The following is a 25,079-nucleotide window of genomic DNA, read 5'->3' on the forward strand; positions in this document are numbered from 1 at the left end:
AAATCTCAATGTAATCATCTCAGTATATAAAGAACAAGGTTTATGTTCCTTCAATAACAGTACATTTATCATATTCAGAAAGTATGATATTAAGATAAAACTGCAGTGAATAAACTGCATATTCAGATTTCTATTAGTCTGATAACAATTTAGCTGTTTTTAATCTGAGTTCCAATTCAGGATCAAACAGCAGAGATATTTTGATATATCACAATCATTACATAACACACAAGTGAAAAATATGTGTGCACATAATTATTATAAAGTCAATACCCATCTAACTTCAATATGTGAAAGAGGATAGACTCTGGCCACATGCTCCCAGAAGTTTTCCACCTGCCCTTTCTCAAATACTAGGTTGGTTCAGAAGTAACTGTGGTTTTGGACCCTGAATTTTAAATCAGTATAATTAGGCTAAAACTATTCTTTATTAATAAAATAGGAACCATCACAGTCAATACATTTTGCCAACAGGAAATAAAAATAGGAACCATCACAGTCAGTACATTTTTGCCAATAGGAAATAAGTTTATTCCTGTAGCATAAAAATTTGCTCTTTCAAATTCAACAAACTCTTGGAAAGCATTTTCTGTGTACTCCTGGTTGTGGAAGCATTTTCCCTGCAAAAATTTGTCGAGATGCTTGAAGAAGTGGTAGTCAGTTGGTGAGAGGTTAGGTGAATATGGCAAATGAGGCAAAAGTTCGTAACCCAGTTTGTTCAACTTTTGAAGTGTTGGTTGTGCAATGAGTGGACAGGTCATGTGGTAGAGAAGAATTGGGCCTGTTTGGTTGAATAGTACCAGCTGCAGACATTGCAGTTTTTGGTGTATCTCTTCAATATGCTGAGCATACTTCTCGGATGTAATGGTTTTGCTAGGATTCAGAAAACTGTAGTGGATCTCTGATCCACTGAGGCAGCAGACCACCAGACAGTGACCATGACCTATTTTTGGTGCAACTTTGGCATTGGGATGTGCTTCAGAGCTTCAGTTTGGTCCAGCCACTGAGCTGGTTATCTCTGGTAGTATAAAATCCACTTTTTGTTGCATGTCACAATCTGATTGAGAAATTGTTCATTGTTGTATAGAATAAGAGAAGACAACATTTCAAAATGATGTTTTTGATTTGCAGTCAACTCAGTTCAGTTCAATCTCTCAGTCATGTCTGACTCTTTGCGACCCCATGGACTGTCGCATGCCAGGCCTCCCTGTCCAGAACCAACTTCCGGAGTTTACTCAGACTCAATGTACATTGAGTCCGTGATGCCATCCAACCATCTCATCCTCTTTCATCCCATTCTTTTCCTGCCTTCAATCTTTCTCAACATCAGGGTCTTTTCCAATGAGTCAGTTCTTCCATTAGGTAGCCAAAGTATTGGAGTGTCAGCTTACCATCAGTCCTTCCAATGAATATTCAAGACTGATTTCCTTTAGGATGGACTGGTTGGATCTCCTTGCTGTCCACGGGACTCTCAAGAGTCTTCTCCAACACCACAGTTCAAAAGCATCAGTTCTTCGGTGCTCAGCTTTCTTTATAGCCCAACTCTCACATCCATATATGGACTACATCCATAGCTTTGACTAGATGGACCTTTGTTGGCGAAGTAATGTCTCTGCTTTTTAATATTCTGTCTAGGTTGATCATAACTTTTCTTCCAAGGAGCAAGCGTCATGGCCGCAATCACCATCTGCAGTGATTTTGGAGCCCCCCAAAATAAACTCTCTCTTTGTTTCCATCGTTTTCCCATCTATTTGCCATGAAGTGATGGGACCAGATGCCATGATCTTAGTTTTCTGAGTGTTGAGCTTTAAGCCAGCACTTTAAGCTTTTTCACTGTCCTCTTTCACTTTCATCAAGAGGCTCTTTAGTTCTGCTTCACTCTGACATAAGGGTGGTGTCATCTGCATATCTGAGGTTACTGATATTTCTCCTGGCAATCTTGATTCCAGCTTGTGCTTCATCCAGCCAAGCATTTCTCATGATGTACTCTGGATAGAAATTAAATAAGCAGGGTGACAATATACAACCTTGACATACTCCGTTCCCTGTTTAGAACCAGTCTGTTGTTCCATGTCCAGTTCTAACTGTTGCTTCCTGACCTGCATACAGATTTTTCAGGAGGCAGGTCAGGTGGTCTTGTATTCCCATCTCTTTAAGAATTTTCCACAGTTTGTGGTGATCCACATGGTCAAAGACTTTGGCATAGTCAAGCAGAAATAGATGCAGTCAACTCACGAGGCACCCAATTACTGACCTTTTTCACCTTTCTAATTTGCTTCAAATGCCAAATGACCGTAGAATGGTTGACATTGAGTTCTTGGGCAACTTCTTGTATAGTTATAAGAGGATCAGTTTCAATGTTCTTCTCAGATGGTTGTTATCAACTTCTGATGGCCAGCCACTGTGCTTCTTACTTTCAAGGCTCTTGTCTCCTTTGCAAAACTTCTTGAACCACCACTGTACTGTATGCTCGTTAGCAGTTCCTGAGCCAAATGCGTTGTTTACGTTGTGAGTTGTCTCTGCTGCTTTATGACCCATTTGAAGTCGAATAAGAAAGTTGCTCAAATTTGCTTTTTGTCTAACATCATTTCCATAGTCTAAAATACATAGAAAATAAACAGCAAATAATAATTTATTAGAAATTGACTGGGTACAGTCCAGTCCAGTCGCTCAGTCATATCCAGCTCTTTGCGACCTCATGGACTGCAGCACGCCAGGCTTCCTTGTCTGTCACCAACTCCCAGAACTTGCTCAAACTCATGTCCATCGAGTCAGTGATGCCATCTAACCATCTCATCCTCTGTCTTCCCCTTCTCCTCCTGCCTTCAATCTTTCCCAACATTAGAGTCTTTTTCAGTGAGTCAGCTCTTCGCATCAGGTGGCCAAAGTATTGGAGCTTCAGCTTCAGCATCAGTCCTTCTAGTGAATATTCAGGGTTGATTTCCTTTAGGATTGATTGGTTTGATCTCCATGCTGTCCAAGGGACTCTGAAGAGTCTTCTCCAGCCTCACAACTGAATGTATCAGTTCTTCGGTGCTCAGCCTTCTTTATGGTCCAACTTTCACATCCTATATGAATACTGGGAAAAGCATAGCTTTGACTTTATGGACCTTTGTTGGCAAAGTGATGTCCCTTTTTAATATACTGTCTGGGTTTGTCATGGCTCTTCTTCCAAGTAGCAAGCGTCTTTTTAATTTCCTGGCTGCAGTCACTGTCCACACTGATTTTGGATCCCAAGAAAATAAAATCTGCCACTGTTTTCACTTTGTCCCCCATCTATTTGCCATGAAGTGATAGGACCAGATGCCATGATCTTTGTTGTTTGAATGTTTAGTTTGAAGCTAGCTGTTTCACTCTCCTTTTTCATCCTCATTAAGAGGCTCTTTAGTTTCTCTTTGCTTTCTGTCATTAGAGTGGTATCTTCTGCATACCTGAGGTTGTTAATATTTCTCCCAGAAGTCTTGATTCCAGCTTGTGGTTCATCCAGCCCACCATTTCTCATATTCTCTGCATTTAAGTTAAATAGTGTGACAATACATAGCTTTGACATACTCTGTTCTCAAGTTTGAACCAGTCCATTGTTCCATGTCCAGTTCTAACTGTTGCTTCTTGTCCCTCATACAGGTTTCACAGGTGACAGGTAATGTGTTCTGGTATTCCCATCTCTTGAAGAATTTTATCACAGTTTGTTGTGATCCACACAGTCAAAGGCCTTGGCGTAGTGAATGAAATAGAAGTAGATGTCTTTTCTTATTCCCTTGTTTTTTCTATGATCTGACGGATGTTGTAATTTGATCTCTGGCTCCTCTACGTTGTACATCAAGAAGTTCTCAGTTCATGTACTGTTAAAACCCAGCTTGAAGGATTTTGAGCATTACTTTGTTAGCATATGAAATGAGTGCAATTGTGTGGTAGTTTGAACATTCTTTGGCATTGCTCTTCTTGGAATGAAAACTGACCTTTTCCAGTCCTGTGGCCACTCCTGAGTTTTCCAAGTTTCCTAACTTGTTGAATGCAGCACTTTAACAGCATCATGTTTTAGGATTTTAATTAGCTCAGTTGGAATTCCACCACCTCAAGTAGCTTTATTTGTAGTAATGCTTTCTAAGGCCCGCTTCACTTCATACTCTAGGATGTCTGGCTCTAGGTGAGTAACCATACCACTGTGTTTATCCATGTCATTAAGACTTTTTTCGTGTAGTTCTTCTGTTTATTCTTGCCATGTCCTCTGCTTCTGTTAGGTCCTTGCCATTTCTGTCCTTTATCATGCCCATCTTTGCATGAAATGTTCCCTTGGCATCTGCAGTTTTCTTGATGGGATCTGTAGTCTTTCCCATTCTGTTGTTTTCCTTTATTTCTTTGCACTGTTCACTTAAGAAGGCTTTCTCATTTCTCCTTGCTATTCTCTGAAACTCTGCATTCAGTTGGGTATATCTTTCCTTTTCTTCTTTGCCTTTCACTTCTCTTCTTCTCTCAGCTCTTTGTAAGGCTTCTCCCTTACGTGTGTGTGTTTATTTCAGTGTTTTTCATGTGTTTTATTTTATGGATTTTTTATTCTGTTATAACCATTTTAATGCATGACTTGATCCAGTTCAGGCCAGTGGCAGCCCCTTCAGCTGGTGCCTGTCCTTTTGACACGTCTCTTTTGAGCACTTCCTTTCTGGCACAAGATGTTCCCACTTTTGAGTAGTTTCCTAGCCTCAGATTTGGAATGGGCAGATCTATAGGGAGAACTGATTCTTTTAGTGGATAATGGTATTCGAAAGCAAAGAGCCTGATGCTGAGTATGTTTTTCTTTATGTTTATCTTGTTTGGGCTTTCTTGGGCCTTTTGAATTCATAGCTTGGTGGTGTTTCCTGTAAGTTTTCAGAAATTACTGGCCTTAACTTCTTTTAAACGTTGCTTCGATTCCCATCCTCCCCTTCCTCTGGGATTCCAGTTCCTCATGTTAGACCTTTTCACTCTATCCCATATATCTTATAAGCATTTTTGAGTTTTCTGTCCCTGTTTCCTTTTATGCTTTAATTCTCTGGATCTATGATTTTTCTTCTGTTGTTTTTACTTTTGTGTTAAGCTGTGTATGTATTAAAATTCTTAACAGCAGTTATTATTTTCAGTTCTAGGGTTTCTGTTTGACACACTCTGTCTGTTAATAGTTTGTACTTGTCTAGTGATACCCTTGCTATCATCTGTGTTTTTGAATAGTTAATATTTATTTTAAAATTCATGCCTGGTAACTCCAGTATCTGGGTCACCTAAGTATCTGATTCTGTAGTGTTTCTTCACCCCTTCTATCCTCCACCATTTATATATTTTTTTCTTTTTTCTGTAGGAAAGCAAATGATTATCTGGTTATAAAGTTATAAAAATGTTAATGTTCTTGGGTTCTCTGAAATGGAGTTACTTGATCTGTCAACATAACTTTTTGCTAAATTTGGTTGTAATATACAACCCCATTGAATCTCAGTGGATTACAACAGCAAAGGTTTATTTGTTGCTCATGTTACATTCTGGTTCCTGGGTAACTGCAGCTCTGTTCCATGGTTATTATGTTCCATGAGTCTTAGTCATCCTTGGACCCAGGCTGAAGAAGCCCCCATTAGGGACAAAGCGATCTCAGGGCCAAAGTTAATGGGAGAGGTGGACCATGTGACGGCTCCTCAGGGTCCGTGTCTCTCCCAGTCAGTCACTTGGCTGAAGCAATTCCTGTATGTGCTGCTCCCACAGGAGGCATTGTAAGTTATATGAGAGGGAGGAGTGAATAACTGGGGACAGTAATATAATTTATCTTGCTATCCGAAAGAAAAAACCCCTATATTTGAAAACTGTATATGCATGGAGATGTTAATGTGGAATTATTAATAATGATGAAAGTTATGTGTAATAATAAGGAACTTTATGATATATTCAGTAATTATGCAGTTATTCAAATGATCTTTAAAAATTACTTGGTTGTGCTGGGTCTTGGTTGTGGCAGGCAGCATCTTCTCACTGCAGCGTGCAGGCTCTCTAGTCGTGTGCGGGCTCAGTTGCCCTGCAGCACGTGGGAGCTCAGTTCCTTGACCAGGAATTGAACCTGCGTCTCCTGCATTGAAAGGTGGATTCTTAACCACCGGACCATGATCACTGTAGTATCTGAGATAATCATTGTAATAACTAGCAACATAGGAATGTGTTTAGTACAATGTTAAGTGAAAGAGAAATGTAAAGATTATACGTGCGCTGTCAGTACATCTGTGTGCACACATACATTTATAAGTCATACATAAGTCGAAGACATAAAAATGATAATAGTTATCTTAGGATGATGGGCTTGTGAGTGGTTTTTCGTTTTTAAACTTAAACTTTTTATAGTGCTGTTATCTCATTATTAAAAGCAATTTTGTTTTCCACAAGGTTATTTTTCATTTAAAAGAATCATATACATTTATCAAAGAAATGTTGGAAAATATAGAGAAGAGGATTAAAAAAACAAAACTCTTGACCTGTCTCCCCAAATCACCATAGTAACTATTTTATGTATTTTTTAAAATTCCAGATTAACCTCATATTGTTGTCATGTTTCATTTCAGGTCCTGAAAATCCTTGGTTGGTCCAAGCTTATGTCTCAGCAGCTAAACACCCGTTTGCTTCGGTGGTGGCTCAGGAGGTTTTCCAGAGTGGAATCATTCCTTCAGATACTGACTTTCGGATCTACAGGGATTTTGGGAACATTCCAGGTATTGTCAATTGTTATGGACTTTTCTGTGACAATGATTAATCAAAAACAAGTCTTTATGGAAGTTTGAGTAAGCAGCATTTTCTGAGAGCAGATTTTTATGTGAGAACTGTATATTCTGACTCACTGAGAGAGAGTTCCTGATAGTCTCCTTTTCTTTTAAACTCCAAATTACTTTAAATGCTTCCTTTTTCTAGAACATGTCATCTTGGCTCACAATGTGACAGAAGAACAGGGGAGAGCTGTTTAGCACTTCATTTCCCAAAGATGGTAATAGGTCCTTCAGGGATCTTTTTCATTGTTACCTTGCTTTGCCAACTGCCCTGGGATCTTGTACAGCTTATTTAAAGTTAAAATTTGGCTCTGGCCTGGCAAGGATGTAGATGGTAAATTTTGATGACCTCCCATGCCAGTATTCCTACTCCTTGCTGTGTGACTTGTAATGTCCCAGTCATTATATATGGAATTATGTACCATAGCTATAGGTTCTGTGAGAATTTCATCATTCCTTCATGAATGTGACAAAGCAGTCATGCTACTGCTTTGATGTCTTTCAGGAATTTAATACATTAAACAAAGAGGCCTTAAATTGAGGTCGATCTTTAAAGTAAAATGACTTTTGTTTTTTTCTGTATGTCTTAGGAATAGACTTAGCTTTTATTGAGAATGGATACATTTATCACACCAAGTATGACACAGCGGACAGAATTCTCACAGATTCCATTCAGAGAGCAGGTTGGTATTCTCATTTAGACTTTTGATATTAAGATGGAATATTATGGATGACCTGTGAGCCTATAGATTCTCTGTGTCCTGTGCATTAGGGAGGCAGTGTATGGTGTGAATGAAGTGGGGCTTTGGAGTTAGACGAGGCTTTGAATTTTAGCCTCGAAGTCTAGTTTAGCAGTTAAGAACGTAAGACTATTCATTATGAGGAATTTGAAAGGGAATTGACCTAGCATTATGGAAACATTGCTGAGTATTGAGAGTGTAGCCAAAATGAAAGCTATACATTGGAGGTGGCACAAACACATATTTGGGCAACTTGCCCAGGTATGGAAAAGTTACATTGATCCAAGGTTGGGTGGTGAGGACAGGTGAGCCAGTTATATAGGACAGGTGTCAGGACAGGAGAGTTAAAATGTTTTCCAGTGACATCAGTAGTAGTCAGGGGAGGTGAGTCTGAGGCTGAGCCTTGCAAAGAGTTGGGATTTGGCACAGTGGGAAAGAGCCTGTTCGAGTAAGAGCTCTGTGTGAGTAGGGCTTGTTTGCGGCGAGGACGGTTAGACTACAGTGTGAATGGAGGTTGCATTTTTCAGACAGAGAGGGAAATGAGGCAGAGGTGTATGGGGGTAGAGAAAGCAGTAGGTGGCTTTAAAAGTCAGCAAGAGGATGCTGTAGGAAGAAGAGATCATTAAAGGCGTGCATTTGTGAGTGAATGATGGTTTAAAATGCTGTCAGTCTGGTGATGCAGTATGGAGTGTATGGGAGAGAAGGGGGGAGAGCCAGGCGTCAGGGCTGTTTCAACAGTAGTTTTATTGTGGGATACGGAGGACCTTGAGTGTAGTGCTGGCACAAGATAGACATGAAAGCAAGGGTGGGAAACTCGGTACATTTTGAATGAAAACGCAACAAGACTTGATAGGTTACACAGCAGGAATGAATCAGGTGGATGGCAGCAAAGAAGACCTCAGAGGGTAAAGCCTGGCTGGCTGGGGAGAGGTGACACCACTGACCGTGGCTGGACATGGGAGGGTGACTCTCGCCCAGAGCAGTCGTGAGCAGGGGAAGGGCTGTGAACTCTGTCAGACACGGGACAGGGGGTGTCTGTGAACTGACCAGATGAAAATGTAGACACACCATTAGAGACCGTGGCGGAACTGGGTATCTGGGTTTGGAAATTAAAGGCATAGTCAAAACCACAGAAGTCTGGAGAATGGAAATGGTTTTTGGAAGAGTGAAACAAACTGGAGCTTAGGGGAAGATGCAGTTGAAGGTGGTAGGAGAGCCAATGAAAGAAACCCACAGTGAGACAGTATGGTGTCTTCAGTGAAAAGAAGAGGAAGTCCAGGATGGAATGAGCATCAGGAAGATAGGCAGCCATTTGGAGCTTACAGTTCTTCATTGTCGTTTAAACTCAGTCATGGATGGGTGGAACAGACACTGACGGCAGCCTCTGAGGTGCCAGCTTCTGCCTGGCAGTGCCTCAGCCTGTTCTCCAGCTTCATGCAAAATACTCTCGCTCCTCATTCTGGACATTTTCCCCTCCTTGGGGCCTTTATCTACACGGGTCTCTAAACAAAATCTCTCCCCCGTCGTAGCTCCTATCCATCCTTTGGACAGAAATTCACTTCCTCAGGTGCTTCCTTGCTTTCTCCAACTCCATTAGTCTCCCTGTTATGTTCTTAGGGCACTTTCTCCATACTCTTCCTTTTTTTAATTGAGATATTATTGACACTCCTTTTCTAAACATTTATTTGGCTGAATCGGGTCTTAGTTGTGGCACACAGGGGTCTTTCGTTGGGGCCTGCAGGCTTCTCCAGTTGCGGGTGCAGGCTCCAGAGCGTGGGCTCAGTAGAGTAGTTGCGGCATGAGGACTTGGTTGCCCCGTGGCATGTGTGACCTTAGTTCCCTCAACAGGGTTGAACCTGCATGCCCTGCATTGCAAGGTGGATTCTTAACCACTGGACCAGCAGGGAAGTCCTTATTAATTCTTAATACATGTGTAATAACTTGTTTGGTATCTGTGAGCTTCTTGAGGTTCTTGGTTCCCCACTGAATTTCTATGTCAGAGCAATGTCCACTATATTAAGTATATGTTAAATGAATAGAGACTGAGAAATAGCTGTTGGGTTTGTCACCAGCGAGGGTACAGTTGATCAGGGAGTAGCTGTAATAAATAGAAGAGAATGGATTAAGACCAGGTCACTGAGCTTCAAAGCAGAGAAGAAACAGCATAGAGGGCATGGACCTCATAAGAGACATTTGGCAAGAAAAATTGGGGCGAACGTAGGATGGTAGAAAGCTGTTTTTGTTCATAGTCTTTCTAGGTACTCCTTGACTCCAATAGTGGATGGTTTATTCAGCGTTGTTACCTTTCATTTCTTTTTACTAATAGGTGACAACATTTTAGCAGTTCTTAAATATCTAGCTACATCTGATATGTTGGCTTCTTCTTCTAAGTATCAACATGGAAACATGGTCTTCTTTGATGTGCTTGGCCTGTTTGTCATCGCCTACCCATCTCGTGTTGGCTCAATAATTAACTATATGGTGGTAATGGCTGTTGTTTTATACCTGGGAAGGAAATTACTGCATCCCAAATATAAGAGTAAGTATTTTCCTCTAAAACTACAATACTGGATGGATATAGAGTTTACCTAAAGTTTTTTGGCACTTTTCTTGTATCTTTCCAAGAAGTTACAAATCTTAAGAAAAATAACATTTTATACTGTTGTAAGAAATTTCTTACATAAAGGACAGAAATGGTATGGACCTAACAGAAGCAGAAGATATTAAGAAGAGGTGGTAAGAATACACAGAAGAACTGTACAAAAAGATCTTAATGACCTAGATAACCATGATGGTGTGATCACTCACCTAGACACAGATATCCTGGAATTGAAGTCAAGTCGACTTTAGGAAGTATAACTACGAACATAGCTAGTGGAGGTGATGGTATTCCAGTTGAGCTATTTCAGATCCTAAAAGATAATGCAGTGAAAGTGCCGCACTCAGTATGCCAGGAAATTTGGAAAACTCAGCAATGGCCACAGGACTGGAAAAGGTTAGTTTTCATTCCGATCCCAAAGAAAGGCAATGCCGAAGAATGTTCAGACTACTGCACAATTGCACTCATCCCACATGCTAGCAAAGTAATGCTCAGAATTCTCCAAGTGAGGCTTCAACAGTATATGAACCGAGAACTTCCAGATGTTCAGGCTAGATTTAGAAAAGGTAGAGGAACCAGAGATCAAATTGCCAGTAAGTATCCATTGGATGGAGAAGGCAATGGTACCCCACTCCAGTACTCCTGCCTGGAAAATCCCATGGACGGAGTAGCCTGGGCCATTGGATAGAAAAAGCAAGAGAGTTCCAGAAAAACATCTACTTCTGCTTTATTGACTATACCAAAGCTTTTGACTGTGTGGATCACAACAAATTGTGGAAAAATTTTTCAAGAGACATGAATACCTCTGCCAACCATACCTGCCTCCTAAGAAATCGGTATGCACATCAAGAAGCAACAGTTAGAACCGGACATGGAACAACAGAGTGGTTCCAAATTGGGAAAGGAGTATGTCAAGGCTGTATATTGTCACCCTGCTTATTTAACTTATATGAAGAGTATATCATGTGAAATGCTGGGCTGGAAGAAGCACAAGCTGGAATCAAGATTGCCGGGAGAAATATCAATAACCTCACATATGCAGATGACACCACCCTTATGGCAGAAAGCGAAGAGGAACTAAAGAGCCTCTTAATGAAAGTGAAAGAGGAGAGTGAAAAAGCTGGCTTAAAACTCAACATTCAAAAAACTAAGATCATGGCATCTAGTCCCATCACTTCATGGCAAACAGATGGGGAAATGATGGATCAGTGACAGACTTTATTTTCTTGGGCTCCAACATCACTCAGATGGTGACTGCAGCCATGAAATTAAAAGACGCTTGCTCCTTGGAAGAAAAGCTGTGACAAAGCTGCTGCTGCTAAGTCGCTTCAGTCGTGTCCGACTCTGTGCGACCCCATGGACGGCAGCCAACCAGGCTCCACTGTCCCTGGGATTCTCCAGGCAAGAACACTGGAGTGGGTTGCCATTTCCTTCTCCTAGACATCATATTAAAAAGAAGAGACATTCCTTTGCTGACAAAGGTCCATCTAGTCAAAGCTACGGTTTTTCCAGTAGTCATGTGTGGATGTGAGAGTTGGACCATAAAGTTGAGCAGCGAAGAACTGATGCTTTTGCACTGTGGTGTTGGAGAAGGTTCTTCTGTTGAGTCCCTTGGACTGCAAGGAGATCAAGCTAGTCAATCCTAAAGGAAATCAGTCCTGAATATTCTTTGGAAGGACTGCTGCTGAAGCTGAAACTTCAATACTTTGACCACCTGATGTGAAGAACTGATTCACTGGAAAAGACCCTGATGCTGGGAAAGACTGAAGGCAGGAGGAGAAGGGAACGACATCCAACGGACGGCTGGATGGCATTATCAACTTGGTGGACATGAGTCTGAGCAAGCTCTGGGAGTTGGTGATGGACAGGGAAGTCTTGCATGCTGCAGTCCATGGGGTCACAAAGAGTTGGATATGACTGAGCAACTGAACTGAAGAAATTTCTAAATGAGTATCAGGGGGATATGCTCATTATACTTTTGGTGAAGCATGCAGTTTTTATGTACTTATGCACTTCATGGAAGTACTTCAAAAGCTTGTAGAAAATGGTTTGTAAAGATTGACTTTTAGTGAAGAGTCCCCTTAAAAAGTGTTGTCCACATTGCAGACCAGTAGCACCCTGTTCTGGAGTGTGAATGAGCTGCTTCTGGTTAAGTTGGTCTGCTCTGCTTGAACTACGTTATAGTCTTGAGCTAGTGTGTGCTGTTAGCAGGTCAGATATTTAGCAGCGATTTAAATATTCCTTAATCGCTGGTTATTTTCTCATGCTGCTTCTCTTCCTGTGTTAGTTTCTTTTGGTAAGATTTTATATGTAACTTTGCCTTCCATTTTTGCTGTTATTTCAATACACAAAGCATTCCAGAGGTGATAAAAATGAAGATGACTCCCTTTCCCAGTCAGGAATATATCTGAACTTTTCCTGAAGACTTACCTCTTTGGATCTTTTGTACCCACAGACTCTCAGCAAATATTCATACTTGAATTTTTTCACTGATACTTTCCTTGTTGTAATGTTTAACAAATCTTACCCCTAGGAAATTTTAATATTTTCAGTTATAGTGGTAAATTTTGTTTTAATGTTTGCTCCTTTAATTCTACTAACTGGTTGTGAAATTGATTTGATAAAGACAGTGATCACGACTCTTGTTTTCTCTCCGTCAGCTGCTACCTACACAAAGGACTTCTTCTGTGGACTTGGCATCACTCTGATAAGCTGGTTTACCAGCTTGGTTACAGTTCTCATTATAGCAGTGTTCATCTCCCTTATTGGACAGTCCCTCTCATGGTATAACCACTTCTATGTCTCCGTTTGTCTGTATGGAACTGCAGCTGTAGCCAAAATAATATTCATACATACCCTTGCAAAAAGATTTTATTATGTGGTAAGTGTTGGGCTTTTTTATTGATTTCTTTCTGCCACCTTCAAGGATTGAAGACGAACTCAGGTGGGGTTCCTTATGTTTGGCCTTTTGTGACACCAAAAATTGTTTGGCATGGTTATGGAAAATTGACTCCCAGAACCATGTTGACTGTCTGGAAAACTTATTCTGAGGGTTGCAGACTTAAAATAAATGAGTTTATATGGCTGGCATACAGTGTTTGGGGTGTTGGTGACAACAAGGTGTGTTAGCATAGCCTTCTGCCTCTGCTGACGGTGGCAGTTTTTGTAACCATGCTCTTTAATCTGCCAGCCTTCCCTGGGACCACCAGTTATTTTTTATTTGAATAGCTCTGTTCTCCGTTGGATTGTCAGCTCCTTGAGGGCAGGGATGATCTTGTTCACTGTCCCCGTGCTTAGGCAGTCTCTGGCACAGAACTGACACACTATTTTCTGCCTGGATCAGCACTGTATCTAAAGCTGCACTGAACATGTTCAGTCTCCTGTACTTTTTTTTTTTAAACCTGTATGTTGTTGATACAGATTCTGTCCGCATGCTAGGTGGTCTGAGGGTTAATGACACATTGCTGAGGAGAGAAAGGGAAGAGAGATAGAGTTCCAAAATGATATATGCTGTCTTAGAGAAATAGCTGTAGTCATGGTTTCAACTGTATACATTTGTTTGGTAAAAACAAAGTTAAGTATTAGGTTTGTGAGAGAGCAGGAAATTATCTGCTGATTTTAAATCACATTCTGATTTCCTAAGATAATAAAAGGGAAAATCTTCCTTTCTTCCATCATTTTCAGTATGGCGTGTACACACCTGTTTGTTTCTGTTTGTCCTGCTGGGGATTAGACTGGAGACATGGAAGACTATAAACAGCATACTTTCACTAGCATGCCTTCAGTACCTGAGGTTCAGTTCATGTTGGGATATGGTGTAAGGAGCCCTTCTGTGTGGCAGGCCCTACTGAAGAAAGATTCATTGAGGTTAGCCATCAGTTTATGGTTGAGCCAATACTTACATCTTCATGACTTCAGTTTCCAAAAGAACTACATGATGCGGCTCAATTTCAAGTCTTTATTCTTGCCGCAGTGGGATGTAACCAGAGTGTGGCTGACTATCATCGATATGGCATTGAGGTACAGTAGAGGGTAAGACAGAAATGCTTAGTAAAATTCTAATTTCAGTTGTCCAATTATGAAACTTTGGGCTGAAGGCACAGAAGAAAGAGTAATATTTTCATTTTTGTCTCACATTGTCTTTGAGTATCCAGTGGGTTCCCATCCTCAGGCCCGGTAGGTACAGAGACTGGGGACATAGTCTTTTCTTTGAGAAGGTCACAGTCTCGTTGGGGGATGAAATGATGGGGAAACCACAGTGACTTCAATGCACTGGGATAAAGTGAAACAGTGATAGTTTCCCAGTGCTGTACGACTGTAGGAGAGATGAATTTTGTTTGTGGAAGTCAGGAAGGCTTCATGAAGAGGGTGGTGACATTTGAACTGTGTTTTTTTGTGTTCTGAGTAGAAATGTACCAGGGAACTGGTCAATGGGCAAAGGTCAGAATGTGCAAGATGCGTTTGGGTCACAGGCAATAAAAAGTTCAGGGTGGTGAAGATAAGGTTGATAGTTAGAGCATAACCCTAAAAATCACTGGGGCCACAGTTTAAACTTTCTAGGCAGGATATTGAATGAGAAGATTTGTGATTCAGCAGGAACACACTGGTAACAGTGTACATTACCAATGGACTGGAAGGGGGAAAGGGTGACAGAGGTGGGGAGAGGGGAACTAGATTTGGGGGATGTCTGAACTTGGTACAAGTTGGGAACAGTGTAAAACATCTTCAGTTATTAGTCTTCATTGTTGATGTCTTTGTTTTTAAATATCTGAGTGGAATTTGGCTTCAAATTGAATCCTGAAAACTATTTTATTCTTTTTAGAGACCATGACTCTTGATTAATAGTGCTGAACATCTAATATTTTACTGACAGTAGCCTATCTTTCATTGTCCAAGGAGGTTTGTCAAGTGACCTTTAGTTTGTTTTGAAACACGTGTGACTAAAATTCTTTTGCACTTTTGAAGTAGGGGCCCTTTTAACCAACATGCCCTGGACTGTATAGAAATGAGAAGGCAGAGGAGAGAGAAAAGCTTAAACATATTTATTTCTGTTTTGGTGTTTCTGCACCGAAATTATAACTTTCATTTTTACACTAATAGAATCACTATGCAGAAGTTAAAATGTATAAAGTTCATAAGACAACTTTCTTCAGAACTCAAGGTGCTGCACAGGAATCCTCAGACTTTCAGACTTCAAAGCTCAAAAAGTGTTCATCAAAGTCCCCATGGCCCTGTGCTCTAAAGGTCCTGCAGTTCTTGAGGCGTGCTGTTGGTGGCGCTGCAACAGCTTATACTGTTCTTCATATGGGTTGTTTCTCTGGTTTGCTTGACATTCTTTGAAAATTTCATGAATAAAAGAGCTTATTGAAGTGAATGTTTTAAGGGAAGTCCTTTCTTCTACTTTGGAACATTTCCAAAGGTCTCTCAGCCCAGTGGAGGGAAAGCTTATATATGAGTAATGATGTTTTTACCCCAACTTGTTAAATTCTCCTTTCCTGTGCAGCAATTTGAACTTATTGCTTCGTGAGAGGAGGTAGCTTTGTCAGTGTTTACTTCATAGTTTAAAGGATAGACCCTGCTCAAGACAAAATGTAGCTTTTCTGAGCAGTGGAAATTATACTTCAATAGAAGATCTTGATGAGTTGTCTGTATTTTCTTTCTTTCAGAATGCCAGTGGCCAGTATCTGGGAGAAGTATTTTTTGATGTCTCGTTGTTTGTACACTGTGGGTTCCTTACAGCTCTCACTTACCGAGGGCTCTGCTCTGCATTTATTAGTGCTGTCTGGGTGGCATTCCCATTGCTCACAAAGCTTTGCGTGCAAAAGGACTTGAAACAGCATGGTAGAGTATTTTTGGTTGCAATACAAACGGGAAATGCCTTAAAATACATTGAGATAAGGCTTCCAGAAACTTGTCTCCTTATTTGATTTTATTGGGTAGGCTTTCAAAATTGTTGCTGTTTTAAGATCACACAGATGTTTATCTTATACCCATCATTCTCATATAAATGAACTCATGGTAATATATTACATTTTTTGTTTTATTTGTATTTTACCCTCTCAAAGTGTTTTACCTCTCTTTATAACATGTACCAAAAGGCCAAGTCACCGCTAACCTAATTTTTGTTAGGTGTAAAGATACACTGTTGCTATAAAAAGCTATTATTTCACTGGAGAATTTCAGAGATGTATGTTTTCTTTCTCTTTTTCTCTAGGTGCCGGAGGAAAATTTATTGCCTTTTACCTTTTGGGGATGTTTATTCCATATCTGTATGCACTGTACCTCATCTGGGCCGTATTTGAGATGTTTACCCCTATCCTTGGCAGGAGTGGTTCGGAAATTCCACCTGACGTTGTGCTGGCCTCTATTTTGGCTGGTTGTACCATGATTCTCTCATCCTATTTTGTAAGGAAAAAGTCTTTTGTTTTTTAAAAAATTTCCTTCTTCATTTTATATATCAATATGTGATGAGTTTAACCATGCTAGATCTTATGAAATAGTGTTGAAGAGCTTCCCTGGTTTCTCAGACTGTAAAGAATCCGCCTGAAATGCAAGAAAGAGATCTGGGTTCAACCCGAGTTGGGAAGATCCCCTGGAAATGGAAATGGCAACCCACTCCAGTATTCTTGCCTGGAGGATTCCATGGACAGAAGAGCCTGGCGGTCTACAGTCCATGGGGTTGCAGAGTCGGACACGACAGAGTGGCCAACACTTTTTCTACTCTTAAGCGAAAGAAATAGTGCATATTATAGGTTTGGTGTAGCCAGAAAATGTAGAAGGGGGCTTTTGTTATTTTTGCCTCCTCATGCTCCCAAATCCTCTGATGATACTTCTTTTCAGATAGCTTTCAAACCACCTGAATGTGAATGTGTGGAATGAATACCAAGTGAGAACTGGCAGACATTGCTTGGTGGTGGATTTTTAGAATGTTCTGAATTTACTGACTGGAGGCAAGTGTTAATAAATACATGGTAGTTTCACTGTTGCTGTTAGAGCTAGTGAAGGGAGACGAATTCTGATGAGGACTTTTCCATTGTCGTTCATCTGCCTCACTGCTGGCACCGCCAAGGTCATTATTTGAGTGACACACTTAACAACACCCGAACATGCCTTCATTTACCAAGTAATGAGAACGTGTTACAGGCCTTGTCATTTTGCTCTGTCAGTGTTCCACCCACAGAGAGAGAGTCCTGCCTTTGCCACGCCTGCTTCTCTTCCCTGGGACTCTCCAGAGGGGAGGATGGGAAGAAATGGTGCAGAGTGGATAACATCCACCCTGCTGGAGCCAGCTCCAGGCGGAGCTCTGCCCTTAGCGTGGTGTCCGCACTCCCATTTCTGTGGTTCTTTTCATTGCAGTTCCTAAGAGTAAGACATAGTTATTGAATACCTGGAGTTACACTCTGAGACTTGAGGCTAGGGGACAAAACAGAAAATGTAGTTATAACTCTTACAGTTCTTTCCTCCATGGAGATGACAATGAGCTTTTCACACTGATACAGTAAAAGGCATCTCATGTGAAGACTAAGATCTAGGAACCAGAAATAAGAATACCACATGCATGGCCAGCACTATCCATGAAAGTCCCTTCAATAGACAATTTGTCCTTGTTTAGTCACTCAGTCATGTCCGACTCTTTTGTGACCCCATGGCCTGTAGCTGGCCATGTTCCTCTACCCATAGGATTTTCCAGGGAAGAATACTGGAGTGGGTTGCCATTTCCTTCTCCAAAATCACCAATAAATAGCTGTGTATGTGACTGTGTCTATAGCCCTGTAGAGTAATTCTTATACACAGAACTGGTTTTTTTTTTTTTACCATTAATACTATGGTTAAGTCTTTACTAGTATTGGCAGGGATGGATGGAAAATCCTCAAGTGCTCTTTGTTCCCTTCAAGGTTTACTTCTCTTGGTTTTAATGTTAAGCCTTTATGTGTTTCTTGATAGGTTGGCTGTTGTGAGAATTAAAGGAGTTTGTAGTGTCGTCACATGTAGATTAGGTTTAATCTAGAGTAAGCGAAGTTATGAACTGGATCCTCCACCCACCGCCGGATGTATTTAAATCATCATCCGTGAATTAAGGCTCTTGATGCTCATAAAAGATGATCAAAGGGTGGGGCATTTCAGATCAGTTCCATATGAACTGGGGACAAAATGAACCGTGAAAACTGGGAGTGACCCCAAAGCATGGAAATCTTTGAAACCGTAAGCACCGAGATTGAAGTTATTATCTTCTAAATTATATTTTATTAGGAAAGCTTTTGGAGGTGCCTCTTGGAATATTTTAAGCTCTAATTTGATTGTCATTATAATGTGAGATAACTCTGCTGTTCTTTGATGCTGTGGGTTACCATTCTCTCCACTCTTTTCTTATTTGTGTGTACCTGTGTTATAGATAGTGACTGTTTAATAGAGTGAGCCTTTTCTCCTTGGGTGGTGGAGAACTGAACCACGATGCATACTTCTGAGAGCTTTTCTCTTAGTCTATGGGGATTTATTAAATATATTTGCTAGGAAGCAATTAAATTGCTACAGGTTTCTGGGAGTTATCCCGTGCTGGGGCCGTCATGGTTATATTGATTACATGAGACTACTGATGGGGATCAGGAGGAAACCGTCAGAGAGAAACAGAAAAAGCCAGTACACACTGGACAGTCCATAGTCCCTTCTCATGCTTCTCTTCATTTTAATTTACACCCATTTCGGAACCTAGAATGGTATCAGATATAATATTTAAGACAAACGATAGTGACATTTAAAACAGTGGGATCCAGACACGTTGTTACTTAGGCCATTCTCTTCTTCCTTCTCTCCCTCTGTGATCACCTTTTCATTTATCACCATTACCAAACCTCTTCCAGAAGGTGGACACAAGAGGCAGAAGATGAGTCTCATAACCTGGAGAAGAGAGAATGTGGATGTGGGAACTATAGCCGAACCCGAAGCTGTAGGACAGCTCTAGGTAGCAGCAGGGTGGAGAATCACAGGAACCACAGGGAGGTTTTATCTGGACCCACACGACTCTGTCCCGAAACCTAACCAGCCTTCCACTGGCGATGAAACTCATTACGTGGCAGGATATTTGATACTGTTCTAAGGAGCCACATTTTAAATATTGTAACTCCTAGGAGGAAGAGGAACAGACAGCATAACACATTGTGTTTTGCTAACTCACTACCCTAAATCCTTGGGTACTTTTTCTCCTTTCTGGCTCCAGTGTGAAAATATAAAGCCAGTACTCCTTTGCTGGAGATTACTCTGGATGGCATATGTCACACTGTAGATATAAAATCTCTTTATTAGTTTCATGTAGTTGAGCACTTGGTATGAATAATTTTTCATCTCAAAAAAATATTTTCACCTTTATGTTCTTCACTTTTCTTTTTTACTGACCCTGGGAGGGTAGCCAATAAGAGGAGCTGGGATAAGGTCTTTGTTTCTTGGAGTGGCTCCTTTAGAACCCCTAAGGGATCTGTGGACACAGTCTATGAGTTGTGTGTTCCCCAAAACTTTAATTCAGTGATTTCATTACAATTAAGAAACTAATGTAAGTGTATTTAGGACTTTCAGGATGCCCATCTTGAGACTGAGCCACTTGTTTTTCCTGCCCAAGTTCAGATTTGTTGTTTTGTGTTGGCTTTGGTTAACTCGGCAGTAACTCGGCAGTGAAACGAGCAGAATGACTTTTTATTTTCCCAGTTTGTTTCAGTTTTCAGAGTTTTGTTTTTTTTTTTCAATTGAGCTAAACGCTGATTTATGATGCTGTGTGAGTTCAAGTGCGCAACTACCTTTATAGCAGTTTTTCCTTACATGCAGGTCCGCAGGCAGTCTTGAAGGCGCATCTAAATGCTCATTTAGGTAACTTTAGCACCTGAGCATGTTAAGAAAGAATTACGAATAGAACCTGAGTTTTGTTTTGAAACAGGCCTGCTTACTTGAATAAAAGGTTATTCTTTAATAAAAACATGTCATGATGTCTGCTACAGTCAAATACTTGTCTGCTGTACAGTGTTGGCTACAGAGTATTGATAGAATCAGAAATAAGGTCACAGTCTGACTGACAGACGTACATGCTCTAGTCTCTTGACTGAGCAGAGACGCTGTCTCAGTGTCCCTGACCCCCCCTTACTGTCTGGATGCCTCTCAAGAAGCCACCATCATGCAGATGGCATCTCTCATTTATTTAGACTCTTGTGATGGAAATCCCTTATAATTAGTGCTTTTTGTACTGGAAGCTGGAGTATGTTAGCACATGCTGATACATATCCTTCATTATCTGCTACAATGCCTGTTAGAAAGTCACTAAAACCACTTTCCTGCTAATGGTAATTTTTCTGTTTTTGTGTTTTTAGATTAACTTCATCTACCTTGCCAAAAGCACAAAAAGAACAATGCTAAGTTTAACTTTGGTATGTACAATTACATTCCTCCTTGTTTGCAGTGGAACTTTTTTCCCGTACAGCTCCAACCCTGCCAGTCCAAAGCCAAAGAGAGTGTTTCTTCAGGTAAGAGTGATTTTGTGTGAGCTATTTGAGATTCTGGACAGGAAAGGCTTATGGTGTTTTGAGCTTCACTAGTCAACAGTAAAGCTCAAAACACATAAGTGACTTTTCTACTGTTGACTTGTTAATTGTACCTTGACTGTTTTGTGTAAGGCAGAGAGGAAAAGATTGACCATCAAGAGGCATTCTGATCAGCTAGAAACCCTTCTCCCAAGGGACTGAATGGAAACCTCTGTTTTTACTACTGTTCAAATTATAAAAATGTATTTAGAAAAATGAGAGCATATATGTATCATGGAGTAATGAACTGTTAGAAATACAGATTGTAAAGCTGTCTGCAGACTGAGTAAATATATGAACTCCTATCAACTGGCAAAAGGAAACAGATTCTCTAAAATGCTAGTAAGATTGATCTTAGGTAATAGTCAAGATAATATGGGATAGTGAAAGTATAACAATTTATATATATTAATAGAATGATATTTACAACTTTCTTAGATTTCAAGTGTTTTTGCAAACTTTTTAGAGCTGGTAAAAAAACAGGAAAAAGAACTTATTTTCAGTCTTCTGTTAGAGGGAATGGAGTGGCCAAACAGAAAAGCCAAGAGTCATAACCTAGGTTACTATTCAAAGACTTGAGTAAGTTAATAATAATATGTTTGAACTTAAATATCAGAGAGGAGATTTTGAGGAAGAGCCAATTATTGCTTGTTTACAGACCTGTAGGACACAGTGATCTATTTTATGTGACTGATGTTATTACATCAGTAGTCATTAGGAGAAGCTAGACTTTTACTATTTTTAAAAAACTCCTGTCCTGATTTGTTTTGGGGTTCTTTTCTTCCCCAGTTTCAGAACTTGGCAGACTTTTCCTATAAAGGGCCAGGTAATAAATATTTTAGGCTCTGCCAGCCATGCAGTCTCTGTTTTTACAGAGTGAAAGCTGCCATGGACAATACCAGCAGATGCATGTGGCCATGTTCCAGTAAAGCTTTATTTATAAAAATAGTAGCAGGCCACTTGGCCTGTGGGCTTTGGTTTACCCCTGCCCTTTGTACTGTTTCTTTTCGAATTTGATATTCTTCAGGCTGGTTTCTGCCGTCAGTAGAGCTATTCAGGACGGTGCCTTTTCATTCTGTTAGGCACAAGTCTGTCATCTAGTGGTGAGCTGTGATTTTTGTTTTTCTTTGCACATGAATTAGCTTCATGATTCATGGGGTCGCAAAGGGTCGGACGCGACTGAGCGACTGAACTGAACCGAACTGAACTGAACAGACTGGAAGGGAAAGGGATGTGTGTGTGTGTGTGTGTATTTCTTTTAGAATGTATTTAAGACCTTTTAGGAGTTTTAGTGTTCATGTGTTTTAAATCTGAAATAGTTGGTTTTCAAAAAAATTTGTATGAAATACAAATATAGCAGTATATTTGTAAGAAATAGTAAAACAATCATCTTGAATTTAAAGGATCATTAGTTGCACCTTAGAAAAACCTTGTGTTCCTTTCTTAATCCCAGCTCTTTTGCTCTTCTCCCTCTTACCAGCCTCCAAAGTACTATCTTAAGGGTTGCAATTAACCATCACTGTACCACATATGTATGAATCTCTAAACCACAACATATAAGTTTTGCCTGTTTTTGAGCTTCTTATAGATAAAGCCAAACCATAGATACTCTTTAGTGACTTTGCTTCTTATTGCCCAACAGCATGTCAGAGTGTCTCAGGTTGAACTGTATCACTGTAGTTCATTATTTTCCATTGCTGAATAGACTTCTGTTCCAGGATGACACCCTAATTTATTTGTCCATTCTGATGTTAATGGACATTTGGGTTGTATCCAGTTTTTGCTAACACAGACAGTGCTGAACCAACACTCTTGTACCCTGTTCAAGTTTCTCTAAGGTCCACACTGAGGAGTGGAGTTGCTGGCGTGAAGGGTATGTGTGTGCAACTTCACTAGGTAATGCTAAGCAGTCTCCTTGAAGTGCTGGTGTCGGTGGTGCGTGAGGGCTCCTGTTGCTCGGTAGCCTCTTCATTTCTTGGTATTGTCACTCAGTCATTTTTGTTCATGTGGGGCAGGGGTGTGGGTGAAGGAGTTCAAACAGTAGTTTCCTCATTAGGCTTGTTCTTCCCAGCATATAACTAGAACATTTCATGATCTGGATGGAAACGTAGTTAAACGGGACTCTGGAGTATGGATCAATGGATTTGATTACACCGGCATGTCCCACATAACACCTCACATTTCCGAGATCAACGATACCATCCGAGCTGACTGTGAGGAGAACGCCCCGCTCTGTGGTTTCCCTTGGTATCTTCCTGTGCACTTCCTCATCAGGTTGGTTCATTACTTCTCTGCTTTAAGTTGGGGGTTAGTGTGTTCTCAGTTCCTATCACTATGTCAGTACTCTGTTATTTAAACTGGTTAACATAGAAGTTGAGTGTTGTTTATTTTTTTTATATCACTACAGAAGCTCTGATATCACTACAGATAAAGCACTCAGGAGTTTTTTTTTTCTTCAAAATTTTGCGTTTTCAAATTTAGTACGGCTTTCCTCTAGAAATCTGAATAGTTACAAAGGGTAGCCCTCTTAACTGGTCTAACAGCAAGCAGCTAAGCATCAGTTTCTAATTGTTTTATTGGTTTGGCAGTGAAGGAATGGACGAGAAGAAATAGTATGGGTAATGGAACTCAGATCACCTGGGATCCTTGTTCTTAACTTCAGGAAGGTTTTACTACACAATAACCTGGGCTTCAGAGAAACTGACATTGTTTATCATCATTTCCATCAGAGTTTATGTGTTTATTATAGTCTGAGCATGTCCGTGAGTTATAGCTAGAAGTTAATCAATAAAGCAACCTAAATATTGAAGTTAACTTTTCCAAATAGGAAAAACTGGTATCTTCCTGCCCCAGAAGTTTCTCCAAGAGAACCTGCTCATTTCAGACTTGTATCTAAAGAACAGACACCCTGGGATTCCATAAAGCTGACCTTTGAAGCAACAGGTAAGTCAGATGATAGTTTTTTTCTTCTATCACTTCTTAAAAATTTCAGTACACATGTATATTTTCCCCTCAAATTTATAATAGTGACCAGCAACTTAGCAAGAACTTAGCATTTTTAAAAGCAATTGAAGCTGGTTATGATTTTTAAAATGTAATGCTTTATTTTTTAGAGCAGTTTAAAAAAAGTTTACAGAAAAATTTGAGCAGAAAGTACAAAGATTTCCCATGTCTGCCCCCTCCTCCAGCTTCCCTTATTATTCTCCTTTTTGCATTAAGTGTGGAACATATCTTATCACTGATGAGCCAACATTAATACATTATTAATAAGAAAAGTCCTTAGTTTATTCTTTGTGTTGCTCAGTTCTGTGGGTTGTGACAAATGTGTATTGTCATGTATTCATTATTACAATATCATACAGCATAGATTCACTGCCCTCAAGTCCCCTTGGTGATCCTCTCTGCTCACTCCCTTTGGCAACCACTGACCTTTTAACAAATCCATTGTTTTGCCTTTTCCAGAATATCATATAGCTTGGAATTTTACTTGGTACTCTTTCCAGATCGGCTTCTTTTATTTAGTGATTTGCATTTAAGGTGCTTTTATGTCTTTTAATGGCTTGCTAGCTTATTTCTTTTTATTGCTGTGAATGTACCACAGTTTATCTGATCTGTTGAAGAGTATCTTGGTTGTTTCCAGTTTTAGGCAGTTCTGAATAAAGCTGCTATAAACATTTGTGTGCAGATTTTTGTGTAGAATAAGTTTTCAACTCATTTGGATAAATATCTAGGAGTGCAATTGCTGGTCTGTACAATAAGCCTATATTTACCTTTGTAAGAAGCTGCCGAAGTGTTTTCCAAAGTATGAATCCCTACCAGCAATGAATGGGAGTTCCTGTTGCTCTCCATTCTCACCAGCACTGGTGCTGTTAGAGTTTTGGATTTTAGCCATTCTTATAGATGTGTAGTGGTATCTCGTCACTGTTCTGTCATTCCCTAATGAGGTATGTTGTTAGCATCTTTTCATACTTAATTGCCATGTGTATAACTTCTTTGGTGAGGTGTCTATTCTAATCTTTTGTCCATTAATTTATTGTTGAGATTTAAGAGTTCTTTATATATGGGTATAAGTCCTTTATCATGTGTTTTGCAAATATTTTCTCCCACTTTGTATTTTCATATCTTAACAAGGATTTTTCATAGAGCATAAGTGTTTTAAATTATTGAAGTCCAACTTACTTTTGATGGAATGCACTTTTGGTGTTGTATCTAAAATTCACTGCCAAACCCAGGGTCTCTAAATTTTCTCTGATGTTACTTTCCATAAGTTTTTAAAATTCTGCTTTTTACACTTACGTCTGTGATACGTTTGGAACTAATTTTTGTGAAAGGTATACGGTCTGTGTCTAGATCCATTTTTTTGCATTTGTACCATTTGTTGAAGACTCCTGTCTCCACTGAGTTGCCTTTC

At 40.0% G+C, this 25,079-nt stretch overlaps 1 protein-coding gene across 4 annotated transcripts in view; it reads left to right on the plus strand.

The window, feature by feature from the left end:
- ERMP1 (endoplasmic reticulum metallopeptidase 1) overlaps positions 1 to 25,079 on the plus strand; it is a 72,160-nt gene that overhangs the window by 19,855 nt on the left and 27,226 nt on the right. For all 4 annotated transcript variants that reach the window (XR_008686241.2, XM_055428266.2, XM_055428268.2 and 1 more), the window contains exons 5-13: positions 6,573 to 6,719; positions 7,361 to 7,453; positions 9,837 to 10,049; positions 12,770 to 12,990; positions 15,776 to 15,950; positions 16,324 to 16,514; positions 20,459 to 20,611; positions 22,740 to 22,942; positions 23,496 to 23,611. Coding sequence is in view for 3 of the 4 variants with exons in the window: in XM_055428266.2 (XP_055284241.2) it covers positions 6,573 to 6,719; positions 7,361 to 7,453; positions 9,837 to 10,049; positions 12,770 to 12,990; positions 15,776 to 15,950; positions 16,324 to 16,514; positions 20,459 to 20,611; positions 22,740 to 22,942; positions 23,496 to 23,611 (1,512 nt within the window). In the remaining variant the exon portion in view is untranslated. The remainder of the gene's footprint in view (positions 1 to 6,572; positions 6,720 to 7,360; positions 7,454 to 9,836; positions 10,050 to 12,769; positions 12,991 to 15,775; positions 15,951 to 16,323; positions 16,515 to 20,458; positions 20,612 to 22,739; positions 22,943 to 23,495; positions 23,612 to 25,079) is intronic.

The sequence above is a fragment of the Moschus berezovskii genome, chromosome 7 (genome assembly GCF_049115385.1).
Source record: "Moschus berezovskii isolate FMDL1 chromosome 7, NW_MosBer_1.0, whole genome shotgun sequence".
Taxonomy (NCBI): Eukaryota; Metazoa; Chordata; class Mammalia; order Artiodactyla; family Moschidae; genus Moschus; species Moschus berezovskii.